The following is a 17,353-nucleotide window of genomic DNA, read 5'->3' on the forward strand; positions in this document are numbered from 1 at the left end:
AATTAAATATTATGAATAATATTTATGAATTAACATTTATTATATTACACTGGCACTAATTTAAAATATATTTTCCAGAAATCAATTATAATAAAAAAAAATTATCCAGCAATTTTTTGTTTTGCGGACCATTTGGCGCCCCTTTGTGAGTAGCGCCCGGGGCATGATGCCCCCCCCCTCGCTACGCCACTGCATTAGTAGCAGCATACAGAGTTTTGGATGTACATTACTATTAAAGTAGAACACCTCAAAAATCATTTAATGAACATGATAAAAAAATTAAAGCCTCATACTAATGAATTACAACACAGTACATTATTGCAAAAGCAGAAGAAAAAATATTAATTGCATAACAGAGCAAAGGAAGCCTACATGAAGGTATCAAAAGTGGGGGGTAAACGCAGGGAGCATGAGTTCAAAAAGTAGTAATTTGTAGCTCAAATGATGAAAAGGTAAATTTAATATTTAGTAAATGACCAAAATGCAGATTTTTATAAATTTAGTTTTTATTGGAAAAAAAAAATTCTTTTGTTTTTCATGAAAAAACTGCCATATGAAAGTAGAAACTTGCATGAAAACTCATCTATGTCTTCAAATATGATCACTATGTTGCACATTATACCATATTAGTAGTTTTTTTAATTCTTTACTATGTCTGTTTTATTGATGCTTCCTACTATCATTCTTCACTTTAAAAAATAAAATTTAGAAGAAATATTTTCAGTGTTAAAATTATTATTTAGGGATACAATCAAACAAGTAAATTATTTTAATATAAAATGTAGAGCATTAGATACTTTTTAAAGTTAACACAATAAAAAAAATATCCTTATCATACAATACTTAGTTAATCCTAACCATATATCTACCTTAGAAAATAATTCAAAGTAAATTGAATTTTAAAATTTATTCTTAAATTTATAGGCAGATCAACTCTTTAGATGTCACTCTGACAGGTTGAATTAACATTAATAGATTTTGTCAGTTTCAATGACTTTCGAAGATAGTTTATTAACACCTTAAATTAATATACAGTAAAAGTTGGTCATGCACAGATAGTAGTAAACATTAAATTTGTTATTAGTTTTTAAAACTAAAATAAAAACGCTTGATGCAATCCCTGTAAATTTCTTTAAAAATATTGAAACAAATTATCTCAATTTAAAAGGAATAAATAATTCCTTTTTAAAAACTTATAGCAATTTCATCCCACCTGACCATACAAATTTTAAATGTCAAATTTTGATTAAAAAAAAGTGGATGTGGGCCATGATCGACATATTTCTTGCAGCTCCATATTATGCTGTGTAAGTTGTAAAAAAATAACAAATTATACTATTTCATGTTCAAGATCATATCAGAGAGAATGAAAAAGTTTGGTGAGATTAAAACAAAATGGGTAAAAGTCCTGGCTGTATAATTTACAACGAAAAAGTTACTTCACAAGTAAGCAATGTATAAAGACTTTAAAAAAAAAATGCTATTAATTTTCTTTTCTAAGAAAAGAGAGAATATTTTTTACTAAAACAAAAACAAAATTCTCAAGTCAGCAATCTAAAAAAGATTCATGATTCTAAAAAACAACATTGTTGCTTCGAGTTTAAAGAAGCTTATTGCAGTAATCGCAACGAGCAACCTTTTTCAGTAGAAGAGTTCCTGAAACAAGTTTCTATAATGTAGTACTAACTTTATTTATAGTTAAAAAGAGTTAATTAAGAAATCTATAAATGAGTTGTCATTAATTATAATTTTAATACAATGATCAAAGAATGAGGTACAGAATAAGAAATGCTTTTTTTTTTTTTTTTTTTTGTAATTGCAAAACGATTTGATTCAGATAATGATTTATCAGTAAACATATGACCAATTGCTTTAGACGAAAATAAAGATGTAAGCGTAACGCACACGCAGCAGAGTTTGCTTGATATAAATCAGGTAATATATCAAAAGAAGAGCTTGACGTATTCAAAATAATAATGTTAACATAATTGTTATTAGAGTTACGTAATCGAACTAATAATTTTTAAAGGGTACAGGTGAAGTTATTTTTATAAATTTTGATAAGACGCTCAAAAAATTCAATATTAATCCAAAAAAAAAAAAAAAACGTGAACAGTAGATAATTGATAAAACTACGCACCAAATACAGTGTGAACAACATTGGCTTTATTCAGCAGCTTAAAGAAAATATTCTAAGTAATATTAAAGGAATATAAAGAAGAGATTTTCTGCTTGAATTACATTGCATAATACACTTGACGTGAAAACATAATTAAAAATATTTAATTATTGTACAGGAAATAAAGCTATGTTTTCAAAAGAGATTTAATTCATTTAAATGTTTAAATTTTTTTTTTTTTAGTAAATTTGAGAACAATTTCTGAAGTTGAAGGAAAATTTTTTAAATGCATCTAGGACAGATTGATCCTGAACATTGTAATACTATATGCTAAAGGCATAAATTTTTTCTCATAGGAAGAGAATAAAAGAATAACACAAATTGCCAACACACTCTGTTTACAATAATTAAAAATTGTGATGTAATTCAAGAAGAACTAAGTGCTCTAATTAAAGACATTTTTGTGAATTCCAAAATTTTGAAAAAGTGCTGAATGACTGACTAAAGGTTATGCACAATATTAAATAATACTTTTACTCCATTAACATATAAAAAATGCATATTAGGGCAATTCCATGGTGTCAGGCATAAAAAATTAGCATTAATTTCTATTAAAAATTATTTTATAAAATATAAGTTTAAAATCATCAAACTTTTATATAAATATTAAGTACATCATAACTTATCGAAAACCAATTAGTTTTTATTAAGATTGATAAAAAGTTCATATTAAGTGGATTAAACTGATTATTGTTGACGCAAATTGCACCAAAGAAAAAAATTATTACTCATTTACTAATTGCATTAACTCTGAGAAATTGTAATTTAAAGGTAAACTTGACTGAAATTTAAATCTGACATTTGTATAAAGAATTGTATGCAGTTTTTAACTTGTAAAATATGATGTATAATTACATTAAAATTCTTTACTTTGGTGCCAGACGTAAATTCTTCAAGTAAAATTAATATTAACAATTTTAAATACTGAAACGTACCACAAAAAGAGTTTTCAATGCCAGACCAGTTGACACATGAAAAAGAGGAAGGCTGAATTGAGATGGATAGATGGCCTAGAGCAGTGTTTCCCAAACTTTTGACTTTTGTGTACCCCTTCTAAATTTTTCGTAACGCTGTGTATCACTAATAAAAAAATTAATGTATTTTTTACTATAAAAAAATTACACTAAAGTTAAAAATCACAACTGGCTGTTGAAACAACTAATTATTAACTGTTAATTCTGCAAAAACTAGCCAATTGAAAAATACGTAATCGTAGATTTTCATTTCTAGCTTTGTTTTTTTTTAAAAAATTGAAATTTTCGTCTGTAGCAAGATAATTTGCACAAGAACGCGTACCCCCGCTAAACTGTTCCCGTACCCCTGGGGGTACGCGTACCACACTTTGGGAAACACTGGCCTAGAGCAAGACCTTTTGGTCTTAAAAACTAAAAATTGGAAAACAATAGCCAAAAAAAAGTTAGCCTGAAAATAACTTTTTAAGAAGGCCAAGGCTGTCGAGGCATTGGTGACGATGATACTGAAAATTACTCTAATTTTTTATCTTAATGTTATAAACATTATTTTTTCCATTATTATTTAATGTTATAACCATTAGTTTCTTAAAATATAAATTGTCTTCTATTTCCTATTAACATATATAAGTGGCAATGTGTTTTATAAGATATTCCATCTCATAAAAGTTAGTTGAAAAATCACTAAATTGCGCACAATATATTAACAACAGTGTAAATACAACTCACATTTAAGCAATAATACCTAAAATCGAATCATTTAAAAAATTCTCGAATAAAAAAAATAAAAAAAAAATAGAAAGAAATGCAAAAGAGTTAAAATTTTTAAATGCAATTGAAAAAAAAAAAAATCTGCTGAAAAATATGTTACTGTAAGGAGAATTTCTTTTCGTTTTAAATCGGTCTATAAAAAAAAATTTTCGGCAAAAAAAAAAAAAAAAACAAGGAGCTTTTTTTGTACACGTGAAGTAATATTTTTGAAGTCAAATTAATCAGCCGCAATCGAATAAAAAAAATTAAAAAAAATAGAAAGAAATGCAAAAGAGTTAAAATTTTTAAATGCAATTAAAAAAAAAAAATCTGCTGAAAAATATGTTACTGTAAGGAGAATTTCTTTTCGTTTTAAATCGGTCTATAAAAAAAACTTTCGGCAAAAAAAAANAAAAAAAAAAAAAAAACAAGGAGCTTTTTTTGTACACGTGAAGTAATATTTTTGAAGTCAAATTAATCAGCCGCATGAAATTAAATTATTGTTTCATACAGTTTTTACAATAATTGTATTTGATACATCAAAGCAGACGATATTAATCAATATACCGGTTACTTGTATTTAGTGACGTAGCTAGTGGGGGTAAAGAAAGAGCATACGCCACCGGTTTTTGCCTTGAAGAATATGCCAAATTTATGAAAAATAATTAAAAATTAATTCCATAATAGTTTTTTTAAACCTCTCTTCCTCAACACAGTTTCATTTTCCAATTACAGGTTCGATAACTACTTCAAATTCTCATCCCATTTACCAAATAATTGAATAGGATGTACATTATTCTAGTCTGCTTTGCATTTGGTTTATTATTTTTTACAAATTGACAAGATAATAAGAAACAATAAACATTTATCCTTCAATGAAAAACAAACACCAAGTAAAATTAATAAAAACTACATATACATTAGTAACTTACACTGTTCAAATTTAAGCCAAATCTAATTAATGTTTTTATACTGTCATGCTACATTGAATTAAAGTTGTGAAATCTTATTCAATGTAAAATTTAAATAATGAATTTCATTTTATAGAATCTAAACTTAAAATAGTTCCAAAAAGTACCCTTAAGTCTAAGTCAGACATATTTATACATTTTTACATATATGTCAGGTGTCAAAATCCAAAATAGACTAAAATGATACTTAGAATCTTGCTTTAAACAGAAAAAAATAATTTTATTTTGTTAAATCTTAATGGCACAGTACATTTAATGATGTATTTTGGTGTCAGCTGTAAAATATCAAGTGAAGTGCATCTTGCGATTTTTATAAATCAAAATGGGAAATATTTCGACACATTTATGCAACATAACCTGTTTTGATAGTTTACCTTAATTATTATTTATAAAAATTTTTATCATTAGTATGAATTTTTCAAAAAAAAAAAAAAAAACTGTACTTATTAAAAATTCATTTACCATGGTTAAAAATTTCAAGTAATATAGCCCATTATTTAGGAGCCTATAGCATATTAAAAATTTAGTTTAATAAGTTAAAAATTATTATTTCTAAAATTTCAATTTTTATTTTAAAAATGATACCATGTGACAAACTTAAAAATAATAAGTTTGAAATGTTAGTAATCTGGTTGACTTCAAAATCATCAGTGGTCAAATTCATAAATAGTCAACTTCATAATTCTAATTTAAGTATATAGCATGTTTTTTGCCAAAATAGGGACAGTTTTCATGAAATATTAGTAAATATTTGCACTTATTTTTATGTGATTACGATATAGAAACCTCATCTTATAACGATTGTTTTAGTAAAGACCATAGGGGTCGTTATATTGAACGTCTCCTGCATAAAGCAATATATATACATAACAATGAAATATAAAGTATAAGTGCATTTCTTTATTTCTTCTTCATTCAAATATTCAGTGCAGAGGCACCACTGGATATGTTATACTCAGGGTTGGGTTTTTGCCGTCAAAAACTGGTTTTTGACATGACAGTGGTAAAAACTGTCAAAAACCTACTGTTTTCTTTAATTTATGGCATATAGCGGACAATATATTATTTTCACATAATTGCCTTTATAAATGAATGTAGTAAATGATTGCTATTGATTTTGCAACTATATACATGTATTCTTATAGAAGGATATACATTCATGCAGAAATATTGTAACATACTTATTGAAAATAGTGATACTTGCTTTTATCATTATAACTTGATTTGCAAGGGATTCAAAATTTTGCACTTCTTAATTGTTAGAAATAAACAAACAAACAAAAAAGCTTGGAACTATTAATAAATTCAAGAACTAAAAAGAAGAATTTAAAATTTGGCATTTCTTAAATATTAGAAATAAGCTAAACAAAACTTTCAAAACTTGTAACTACTAACAAACTCTAAGTCAAGAATGACTTGAAATTTTTCAGTAATGTAATATGACAAACAAAATGATGCTTGGAAATGTTGAAAATTTTGTTAAGTATCCTAATATTTTACTTCAAATCTGTTTTGATATAATCATGTTGGGAAAATGCAAGAATCTGTTCTTAAATATCTTTTAACAACTTTTTTACTAATTTTATTGCCCAAAAATGAAGTTTTACCAAAACTATGGGTTTTTGACATGACGGTAAAAACCATGGTATAAACCGTCATGTGTCAAAAACTTGCCAAACCTGGTTATACTCTGGTGAAGAAGTGCTGGGCAACACATCTACATTTGCATTGACATTTTATTTTTTGTACTTTCCTTCGAGAAAGAAAAGTTGTAGAAACAAAAAGAATAATAATCCTCTATAGGGTATTTTTTTTTATTCTTTTCTTCTAAGTGACAGAATTCACTTATAAACTAAGATGCCACAGCTGCAATAGACTTTTATTCTTAAAATATTCTACTACAAGCATTAACAGAAATATATCCGAACAATTTTTGTATAAAATAAAAATAAAAATCTGGTTTTCAAACATGCAAGTAAAACAAAAATATAAATAAGGGCAAAATATTTTTCCAAAAATATGTTTATACATTATGCTAACACTTACATTTCTAAGGAGAAAAAAAAAGTCAAATTAACCAGATAATTAAAATATAACAATTATTTAATTATCAGTTTGTAGCATTAATGAACAAGAAACTGAGTTGGCAAAATATGGTATGTCATGTTAATTACTGCATGTGAATAAAGCAATATTTGCAGATAGTAAAATCAGTATTTAAGTTTACACCAGTACTAAATATTGCCGCTTGTTCCAAAAAATTAAATAAACAATAGGAATTTATCATTTATGCATGAAAGTGAGAAAGGATATTCTTATTTTTTTTTACATGTACTTAATATTCATGTACCTAAGTACTGAATCTATACAACTATTAGTTTTACTAAAACTAAAATGAATTTTCACCAAAGGCAAAATATAATTTATTTTGTAACAATATATGTTCAAACAGTAAAAATATAATCATCAAGTGAAAGGTAATTGAAAGATTAATGCACTTATTAAGCATAACCTAAAGGGGAAAAAACTGTTTACCATAATGCTTTTATAAAATAATTTCCAGCCCCAAATGTTATTACATATGGCAGATGATTGAATTTGCATGCAAAAATGATATCTATTTAATTTTTGAGAGATAAATATGTTTGCTTGTTCAACCATATCCACTTCCGCTCGTAGATCACTGAATTTTTATTTCCGCATTATCGTCATTACGATATATTTTATTAATAAGCAGACACAAGTTCTTTTTAATTAACATTATCTAAAAAGAAAACATAGATAACCAAGAGTTGTAGCTGTCAGAGTATAATTAAATGTCAGGGGTCCCATTGTGTTTACTTCACAAAGCTGTTTTTATATTCATACATAAATATCACTTGCAAATCTGCATTAGATTAAGATGAACATTTAATACATGCTGATTAAAAATTGTTAATGAGTCAGTCATTTTTAAGATCTTTTTCTATCATTAAACACAAATAAAGTTAAAAAAAATCAATTGAAAATTTCCCTGCAGACAGCTCGTCCACTAAAGTGATTATCTTACCTTTAAATTTAAATGACATATTTTTGGAGCCACATTTTTCATTCTTTTTAACTTAATAGATGCGAAATCGGATGTTGATTGACCCCTTAAACACATTGAGCAATTGGGTGTCATTAATTTGATTTTCGAAATACAAACAAAATCTTATTTTATGACATGCAGGAAAACATACACACACAAGATGGCGTCCAGTTCACACACATGATCTTCCATTCGTCTGCCACTAATTTATTAAATAAAATTATCAGTGCGTTAAAAAACAATATATTCGTTAATATAAATTCATTAAAAGTATTGATAGAAAATAATAAATCACCCAAAGTTATAAAATCTCATAAAGAAATAAGGAAACTATGATACTATTCGACTAACAATTTATTTCATAAATAGAACTATTTTCTATTTCAAATATGGCAACAGGCAATTTGACAGCGGGGCTGATTCTTTGATGGATGACCGCATGATTTGAATGATAATTAGTTTCTGTTTTGTTATCATTGTTGTCTTTTTATTTTACTTTCATTTTCTTCTTTTTTTTCGGAAAGAAGAATGTTGTGAATCTCTTTGTTTTGGTTATCAAAGGAAAATATTTTTAAACAGTCTCGCTTTTTTTTGTGCAGATAAATTATCACTAAAAGTATTTTTAAACATACATAATTTTTCTTTCTTTGTTATAACAGTGAGATTCACAGGACATTTCTCATAAGAGATTTAAACTGTGAAACCAGATTATTCAATTTATTGTAAAAGCATGTTGCATATAAAAATTTGCTTCTATTGTTTTTTTTTATTTATTTTATTTTATTTAATTTATTTATTTATTTATTTTTTTACGGAAAATATAAAATATTTTCATTGTTAATACAGTGCATTGTTAAAATTTGGTAATTTTCTTATTTATCAATTTAAGATTTCCCCTTTGTTTAATAATTTAAAATTTTATCTTTTATCAGAAATTTTTGAAACTTGAAGAAATGAGTACGAAGATAGTTAACTAATTGGACTGCTGAATAAGAGAATTTATAGAAACGTGCACTTAAATAAACTACACTGTCTTATTTATAAAATGTTTCCCAGGTTCGCTTTTAAACACGTAGGCAGACTTTTTTTTCAAGGAAGGTTCAAATTTATATCTAGTAAAAACATTAGAGGTTTGACACTCTTTCTATAAAAAATTGTTTTTGATTTTATTTTTATACAATGAATTTTCCAAGTTGATATTATTTGATGACTTATAAGAAAGGACAAAATTAAAGGCCGCTACCGGCCACTGGGCAACTAAATATGATAAATAGTGATTAAAAAATTATTTGCGTATCACCCTTTGATCGCTAATTTTTTTGTTGAAAATACACCCCATCTTCATTTTTTTTATTATTATTGTTATTTTCAATAAATATAGAATTATTATGAATCGAAATATTTTAAAAGATTCTCAAAATTACTTTATTTCACACTTTTTTTACTAAAATTATTTCTACATTTACGAAAGGAACTGTGTAACGCTTTTCATATTTTGGGAAATGCTTTAAAAGAAAGGCCAGAGATTAATCATAAAAACAATTTATTTCATTGTTTAAAGCTTTTAATTTTTGAAAAGTGGCCACATATTCTAAGAAGTTGCCACTATTGAAAATGCTGCAACAGGCAAATCTGTTATACAATTTCTTCTTCATTACAATTTCTTCTATTACTCATAATTCTTTATTACTCAATTATTCATAATTCTATGCTACTCAATTATTTATTACTCATGTATTTGTTCCATTGCCTTCTTGATATTTTCAGGAGTTTTCCTTATTTTTATTATGTTGTGCCATTTCTCAAAAGTCTTTATTTTGTATGGTGGTTGAATTTTTCTATATAGGCATTCCGTAAAAAAAATAAAAAAAATAAATGAAAATAAATAAATAAAATAAAATAAATAAATAAATGAATGAAAAAAAAACTGATTAATATCGAAAGTAAAGGAAAAATATTTTCAAAATAAAAAATGTCAGGCGTAATTTTTCGCTGATTTTGGTTGAAAATGTCTGATATAGAGAAACAAATATATGATTACCTGCCCTGTGCTCATGAGATATATAAGTGTTTAAATATGAAAAATATGAGATTTGCGAACCTTCCATGTTTAGTTAAACATAGCATCTCACGGGTCACTGGTTTCCATAGCTAAACTTCTCATAGGTTGTTAACATCCTCATTTATGGGTTTCTAAGATGAAAGATAAGTAAAGCACTCTTGCAGCAGCTGCTTTGATAGCAAGTGGGTCATGGAGAACAAGGTGGTGGTTAAGTCATGGTGGCTCAGGGGATAGTGCGTTTATTTCTTATGAGGTGATCTAGGTTTGAATCCCAGCAGTGCTCCCGTCTCTCAAAGACTGCAGTGCTGACGTAAAATATCCTCAGTGGGGACGGATCATGGGTAAGAATTTTCTTACCGTTGGGCTAAGAGTGAGAGGTTTTCGTGATTTTTTTCTCCGTGTAACGCAAATACGAATTAGTTTCATCAAAAAGCCCTCCACGAAGACTGGTCCAGGAGTTCCCTTGTTTTCTTTGTTGAGTTCAAAATTACTCAGAATCGTAAACTCAGAATCGATTCAGCTGTTCAACGTCGGTTATAAAATAAAATAAAATAAAATAAAACAAAATAAAGTATAAAAATAAATATTAAAGAAAATTAAAAAAATCAAAAAATTTTTAAAAAATTTTAAAAATTCAAAAAATGAAAAAAAAATTTAAAATTTAAAAATTTGAAAATAAAAATAAAAAATAAAAATAATAAACATTAAAAATTAAAAATTAAAAATTAAAAATTAAAAATTAAAACTAAAATAAAATAAAATAACATAAAATAAAATAAAATAAAACTTCTGAACTAACAGTCTGATAGTGGCAGTAAGGTCCGTATTGTTCATCGGCCGCCTTTACTTTCCAGACAGAAAGCATTTATCCATCGGTCTGAAGCTGGGTGAACTTCAAGCTGCCACCGGATACAGAACTTAGGTCTTCACTAGAAGTAGTGTTGAAATAGACAGTTATATATACATATAGCTCTTAATATTGTTTAAACATAGTTTTTAATTATTTCGAAAAGTATAAAATGCAAACTTCTTTTTTTTTAAATTAATTTGTATTTTGTGCTCAACTTTTTTTTTACTATTTATTAAAGTTTGAATTGAATATTTTATGCCTGAAATATTTTCTTACTTTAACTTATTCTGTCTAATTTTTTTAAAACTTTTTTAATTATTTACTATTTTTTTAAAAATTTAATACTTGAATGTGTTTGTAATTCCACTAGAATTTATTAGTAATTTTTTCTTTTCCCCCTTGTTTTTATTCCTTCATATATCTTTAGATCATTCATGGTTTTTATCAGAAATAATTTTGTTCTTTTGTGTTAAAATTTTTTAAGATGTTGAACATTAGTTTTGTGTAGTATAGCCGCATACAACACTCTTGCCATTTAACTCTAGGTTCAATCTAATTCAAAAATCTTCAAAGTTGTTTAATAATAAAATACATAAATTTTAACTTGTGTTTAATTTCTGGTTTAAAAAAGCAACGCTTTAAAATATGTTTCATTCAAATATAATGTTTAAAAAAAATTAAAAACTGTTTTGTAGTAGGTATTCTTCTTTATTGGAGAAAAACTTATGAGTATCATTTTGCCATCGAGGAATATTCGAACTACCATAATTATTCCTTGGTTACGTCCATAGGAGGAGAATTTAATACGAAATTAGGGCTTTAACCGTGCAAGTAATCTGTGCTAATTCAAAATTAAATATTTCGTTTAAATTGCTTATATTTATAAAATAATATATATTAAATAGGGATTAAATAAATTTTTTATTAAAAAGCTTTTTCTCTCTTTTTGAGCATTGTTTGATTTACAATACTTTCAAACTTTTGGAACAGAGATCCACATCAATATATTTGGAAAATTCCATGGGTTAAACGCATCCAAGATGAAAAGGGCAACGAAATTCATTAGCAGATGGAAGATAACAGTTAATTTTTGCGTAGATTACCGGCTATCAAATTATATATGTTACGGACAATGTAATTATTTAGGTCAGTATTCATAATGCTTAGTTATTATGAATAATGACCATTAAAATTGGGCAATTTGATAAATTTGAATTACTTTACGATAATTTCTCACATTGCCCGGTCATTATAAATACCGCTATTATTTCTTTGGGCACTTTGATTAATTGACAACAATGGGACAACCACGTGCGTGTGGTGTGATTCTGGCTGGCCAATGTTCACCGGAGAATGTTGACAATCAAATTAGTCGCTTTGGTGAATGTTCGAAATATTTATTACATCCAATTTGATACTAATTTATTCGTGGATATAATTACATTTATTCGATATTTTAATACTTACTGACGATAGATTAGAACAAACATCAGTGTTTGGAGTATCGGGCAAATATATACCGGGCAATGGCACTTGACTTCAAAGAAATATCAATGTAGGGTATACCGGGCAAATGTATATCGGGCAGTGGCACTTGACCTTAAAAAACATCAGTGTAGGATATACCGGGCAAATGTAAACCGGGCAGTGGCACTTGACCTTAAGAATACATCAGTGTAGGGTATATCGGGCAAATGTATACCGGGCAGTGGCACTTGACCTTAAAAAACACCAGTGTAGGGTATACCGGGCAAATGTATACCGGGCAGTAGTACTGAACCTTAAAAAACATCAGTGTAGGGTATACCGGGGAAATGTATACCGGGCAGTGGCACTGGACCTTAAAAAAACATCAATGTAATGGCACTTAATGGTCTGGCAATGGCACTTAACCAGACCTAGTATGACTAGACCTTTGGTAAATGTCCGAAATATATACTAGGTCTAGTGCCACTTTTGCTATAGCTTAAATATTTAAAAAAAATTAAACAAAGCGTTTGAATCAATTTTAAACTGATACCGAGATTATTGCTTTAAAATTAAAAAAAATAAATAATAAAAACTGCGCCAGATAAGAGTAATTGAAGTAGTTGCTTTATACAGCGCATGTGCGGGAAAAAATTAAAACAAAAATTATCGAGGTGCATCTAAAAGTTGATGAATATCCCAAGACACCCTGTGGCTGTGTGTGACACAAATTGCCCACTTGACTTTTAGCATTATACATAATGACCGGGCAATGTAATAATTGCAACATAATTTATCATTTTGTCATATCCTTTTGGGCACTTTTTAAATTGCCCGGGCATTATAAACAATACCCAATTATTTACATTGCCCGTGACGTATATATTCTGAACTCCTGCTATTTTGGCAAAAATCGAAATAAACTTAGAGATTTGATATCATACATTTTTGTTATTGGGTCAAATTGACAAAATATGATAATGCTGATATACTGGACAACTATAAATTGGGAAGAGTATTGTATCTTTTGACACCTAGTAGTCAGATTTAAAAAAAAACTTGCTTGAAGTCCTAGCTAGTGGTCACTACCTTTCTTGGTCATGCGGACTACCGATTTTGGAAGAAAAAAAAAATAAAAAAAAGAATGATATCTAAAATAACAAAAATTTTTAAATTCAGCAAAGTTTTAAAAAGAAAAAAAAAGAAGAAAAAAAACTTGAAATACTTGGGTTTCAAAAAAGTAGACATGAGCAAGTAAAATGCAATTTTTTAATTTTTTAGTTTGCATTCGGCATATGTAATATTTTAAAGAGGTAACATTTATTTTCTTTTGCCAGAAGTTAATACTGATGTTAAGAATTCAAGAAATGTTAACGTTTCCTTTCCCTTTCGTCTATATACATAAAATAATATTGTTCGCTTTAATAGAAAAGATTAAGTTTAGCCTATTATTAAAATGGAAAAAAAAAAAAATTCGTTTCGCGATTACATATTGTTCTATTGGTATCAAAAAACAATTATAACCAAAAACATTTTTTTTTAATAATTTTAGGTTAGTTTTTGTTTTATTTATTAATTTTTTTAAACTTTATGTCAGTTTTTTTTTTCTATTCATGCGACTGAGGGACAACTATGATTCCATTTTTTGGGAACCTGATGACAACACTAGTATTATTTTTATCTATAACTCTCCTGAGTCAACTACACGTCGAAAACTATTTTGGTAAAATTAATGTACTGAGTGGTAATGTCATTTCAAGGAAGAAAAACCATAGTTCTGGTTAATAAAAACAAAGTTTACTATATTTAAATAATTCGTTTGGTAACTTTTTTCGTTCATATGGTAACGGTTTATCAGAAATTCTGGTTTTTAAAATTATAGTTCTTATCACATTAAGTAAAAAAATACAAAACTGAAAAGTAAATTTAATAGAATAAATGGTTTTAATGACTTTTTCTACGGTTTCATGATAAAATTTCCAAATTTTATCACATGTTATAAAACTACAATTAACAAAATTATTATTAAGGCGTTTCGGTAAAATTTGCCGAGCTTTTCGGTGATTCACGGTAAATTTTACCATATTTTGGTAGTTTTGACCATATTTTTTCTCTTAGAACGCCTTAGAAATAATTTAACACTCTTCCGAATGAAGTATTTTGAATTAACAGTAAAAATAATCATAAACAACAAAAAACAAAGCAAAAAATTCCTTTTAACGCAATTAATAATCTTTACCATATCAATATTTTCCCGCAAATTCCTCTCTACAAAAGTGCAATTTTTAAAAATTAATATAATTGAAAAATTAAGAATTTTTTAGTAGAATAAGTTTTAAGACAGTGCATGCAATTTTAGTGATTCTTAACACACTATTAGTATATTTTTAGAAATGTATCTCAATGATCAGATTACTTCAGTTTTATATTTTGTAAAATAAATAGAATAAAATAATTTGGAGAATATTATCGGCAAATCAGATAAGTTGAAGGTCAGGAGATAATAAAATCTTATCACAGTACAGTAAAGACCTCTGGTCAGCAAATTCAAGGTTATTGAACTAATGTGCATATATCTGTCAACTTTCCAGTACCAAACATTTTCTGGCTTTGAAAAGATTTGGGTTACTACTCGCTTTAATAAATTGAGAGTTTAAAATACAGTTTAGGAGAATGAATTCGTCAAAGAAAGATGAAAACTCTGGGGGAAATTGCGTTTTTCTTGAAGGTTAGTTAAACTTTTGATTTGTATTATCAATACTATCGTTCGAAAAAAATGCCTTTAACTAGAAAATATAGAAAGTATTATTTGTTTTATCACGCTGTATTCTCTGTAATTTGTTTTTGGATACCGATTTTTAATGTGATATTTCTTTTATCACATTAATCATATAATACCATATTTAAGTGAATAAAAGTATACCTCGTGAATTAATGTGCTGATTAATATACATATACATTTTTGATCTGTACTTTATTTTAACAGATCATAAACTTTACTTTAATCAATTGATCAAATTTATATTAAATTTGTTAGATTAAATGACTTCTTTTTAAAATGTACCGAAAATATCAATTGTTCCCCGAATACCAGAAAATTTTAAGTGGTTTTGCAACGATAAGGCTTGCTAGTTTTATTCATACAATTATTAGGAAAGTTAAAGTGGAAACATGCAAGATTTAAACTGCTTATTGCAAAAATATTTTTTAAATATTAACGTAATAAAATATCTATATTAATATTAATTGATAGCTTATGATGTTAGCCATTTGTTTCTATTATTACTTATTTAAAAAACAAACTACACTCTTTATTCATACTTCTTTTAAGAGTGTAAAAATAGTGTGAAGTTTAACTATGAAGGAGGTTTAACTAACTTCTTAATTAAATTAAAAGAGTTATCAAAGCCTATTCATCAATAATTAAATGCTTAAGGAAAAGTTTTGTCTCAAGAAATAGGAAATATTTATTTATGGATAAAAAGTTACAAATGTGGACTGTTAAATAATGACTGACTGAAATCTCTAAGAAAAAAATTCTACTACTGATGTTTTTGTTTGTTTCTCGGTCTCATTATTATGTGAAATTTTTAATTTTTTTCTTATTGAGCCGCATTTTGTTTTTCTTTTATGACAAAGGTAACTGTCAAAATTTTTGATTTGGTACAAATGATCTAACTTTTCTTAATAGCCATTTTGACAAAAAAATTTAAAAATAGCATAAATATATAAAGTAAAAACAATCAACACGTATAAAGACTTTCAGTATATTAACACAAAGAAGTAGTTTAATATATTAACACGGACTCAAAGAATCAAACTTTTTATTTAATATAAGTAAATTGCAGATGAGACAGAAGAGGAAAACTTTAAAAAAAAACTTACTTTTGGATGGAAATGGTATCGCATATTGATACTAGTAGCATTTGGCATCCAGCTTGATGGTCAACTTTCAAAATTTTCTTGCACAACATATAAACTTTAATGGTGACCAAGCGGATTGTACAGCACAACTAATTATTTAAATATTATTATAAAACTAATTATTTAAATATTACAAATTATTTAAATATTACTACAACTGATTATTTAAATAATTTTAATAGAATTATTGAAATTATTTAAATACTCTAATTCTTCAACCCCTCTTCAAATTCTATTAGTTCAATTAGTTTTAAACAATATATTAACCAAATTTTTTCAACGTCTAATTGTTGCCGCGGCGGAAGTACTTTGATTGTAATTTTTGCTTTTTTCAAGAGATGTCCGCGAAATTCTCAAAGTTCTTTATGTAATGGATTTTATTAATATTTAAAATCTGTGCGGCAGCTATTAAATCACACAAATCACCGTAAGTATGAATTTGGGGCATTTTAGCAAAGTAAGCAACAGAAATAAAAAAATTATTTCCGTCTCTGTTGTAAGATAAGATAGAAAACTCATCCTAACATTAGGGGGACCGGAAAGTAATGTTGTTTCGGTGCATTTGATATTTTTCATCAAGATCTTATTTTTAATCAATAATGTATTGACCTTCGTTAGCAACAACCTTTCAATGCCAGAACGAAAATAAATAGAAATGGATTGAAAAAAAATGAATTGGTTTTTAAGATCAACGAATATTTAATGGGTCGAAGCAATATTACTATCTGATCCCCCTAATACTTCGTACTTAAGCATCTCTCAAGCCATAACTTGAGTATCGTTTTATATATACATGCATGCTATTGCTCAAAAAAGGCAAGTTCCGCCACCAAGAATTCGTATGACAGTATGTGGTACCATAGAACCGTTTATGTTAAAAATTTCTACACCGCTTTGTGAAAGGTTAAAAAATAAATCTAAATAACTACTTTGCAACTAAGTTTTTGCCTCTATAAAAATACAAAATTATTAAATGAATACTTCAAGTATAGCTAACTATTCAACACAACTTAAATTATTACTTAAGATACCCTAACAAAATCAGTATAATAATTATGTTGCTATCCGATAGAGTTTATGGTGCCACATAAGATATATATATATATATA

At 27.0% G+C, this 17,353-nt stretch overlaps 1 protein-coding gene across 1 annotated transcript in view; it reads left to right on the forward strand.

The window, feature by feature from the left end:
- The first annotated feature begins 14,798 nt into the window (after positions 1 to 14,798).
- LOC107436131 (urease accessory protein UreG) overlaps positions 14,799 to 17,353 on the forward strand; it is a 19,915-nt gene continuing 17,360 nt past the window's right edge. Inside the window, exon 1 of the mRNA XM_071186831.1 lies at positions 14,799 to 15,048. Coding sequence (XP_071042932.1) covers positions 14,994 to 15,048 — 55 coding nt within the window. The 5' untranslated portion in view covers positions 14,799 to 14,993. The remainder of the gene's footprint in view (positions 15,049 to 17,353) is intronic.

The sequence above is a fragment of the Parasteatoda tepidariorum genome, chromosome 10 (assembly GCF_043381705.1).
Source record: "Parasteatoda tepidariorum isolate YZ-2023 chromosome 10, CAS_Ptep_4.0, whole genome shotgun sequence".
NCBI lineage: Eukaryota > Metazoa > Arthropoda > Arachnida > Araneae > Theridiidae > Parasteatoda > Parasteatoda tepidariorum.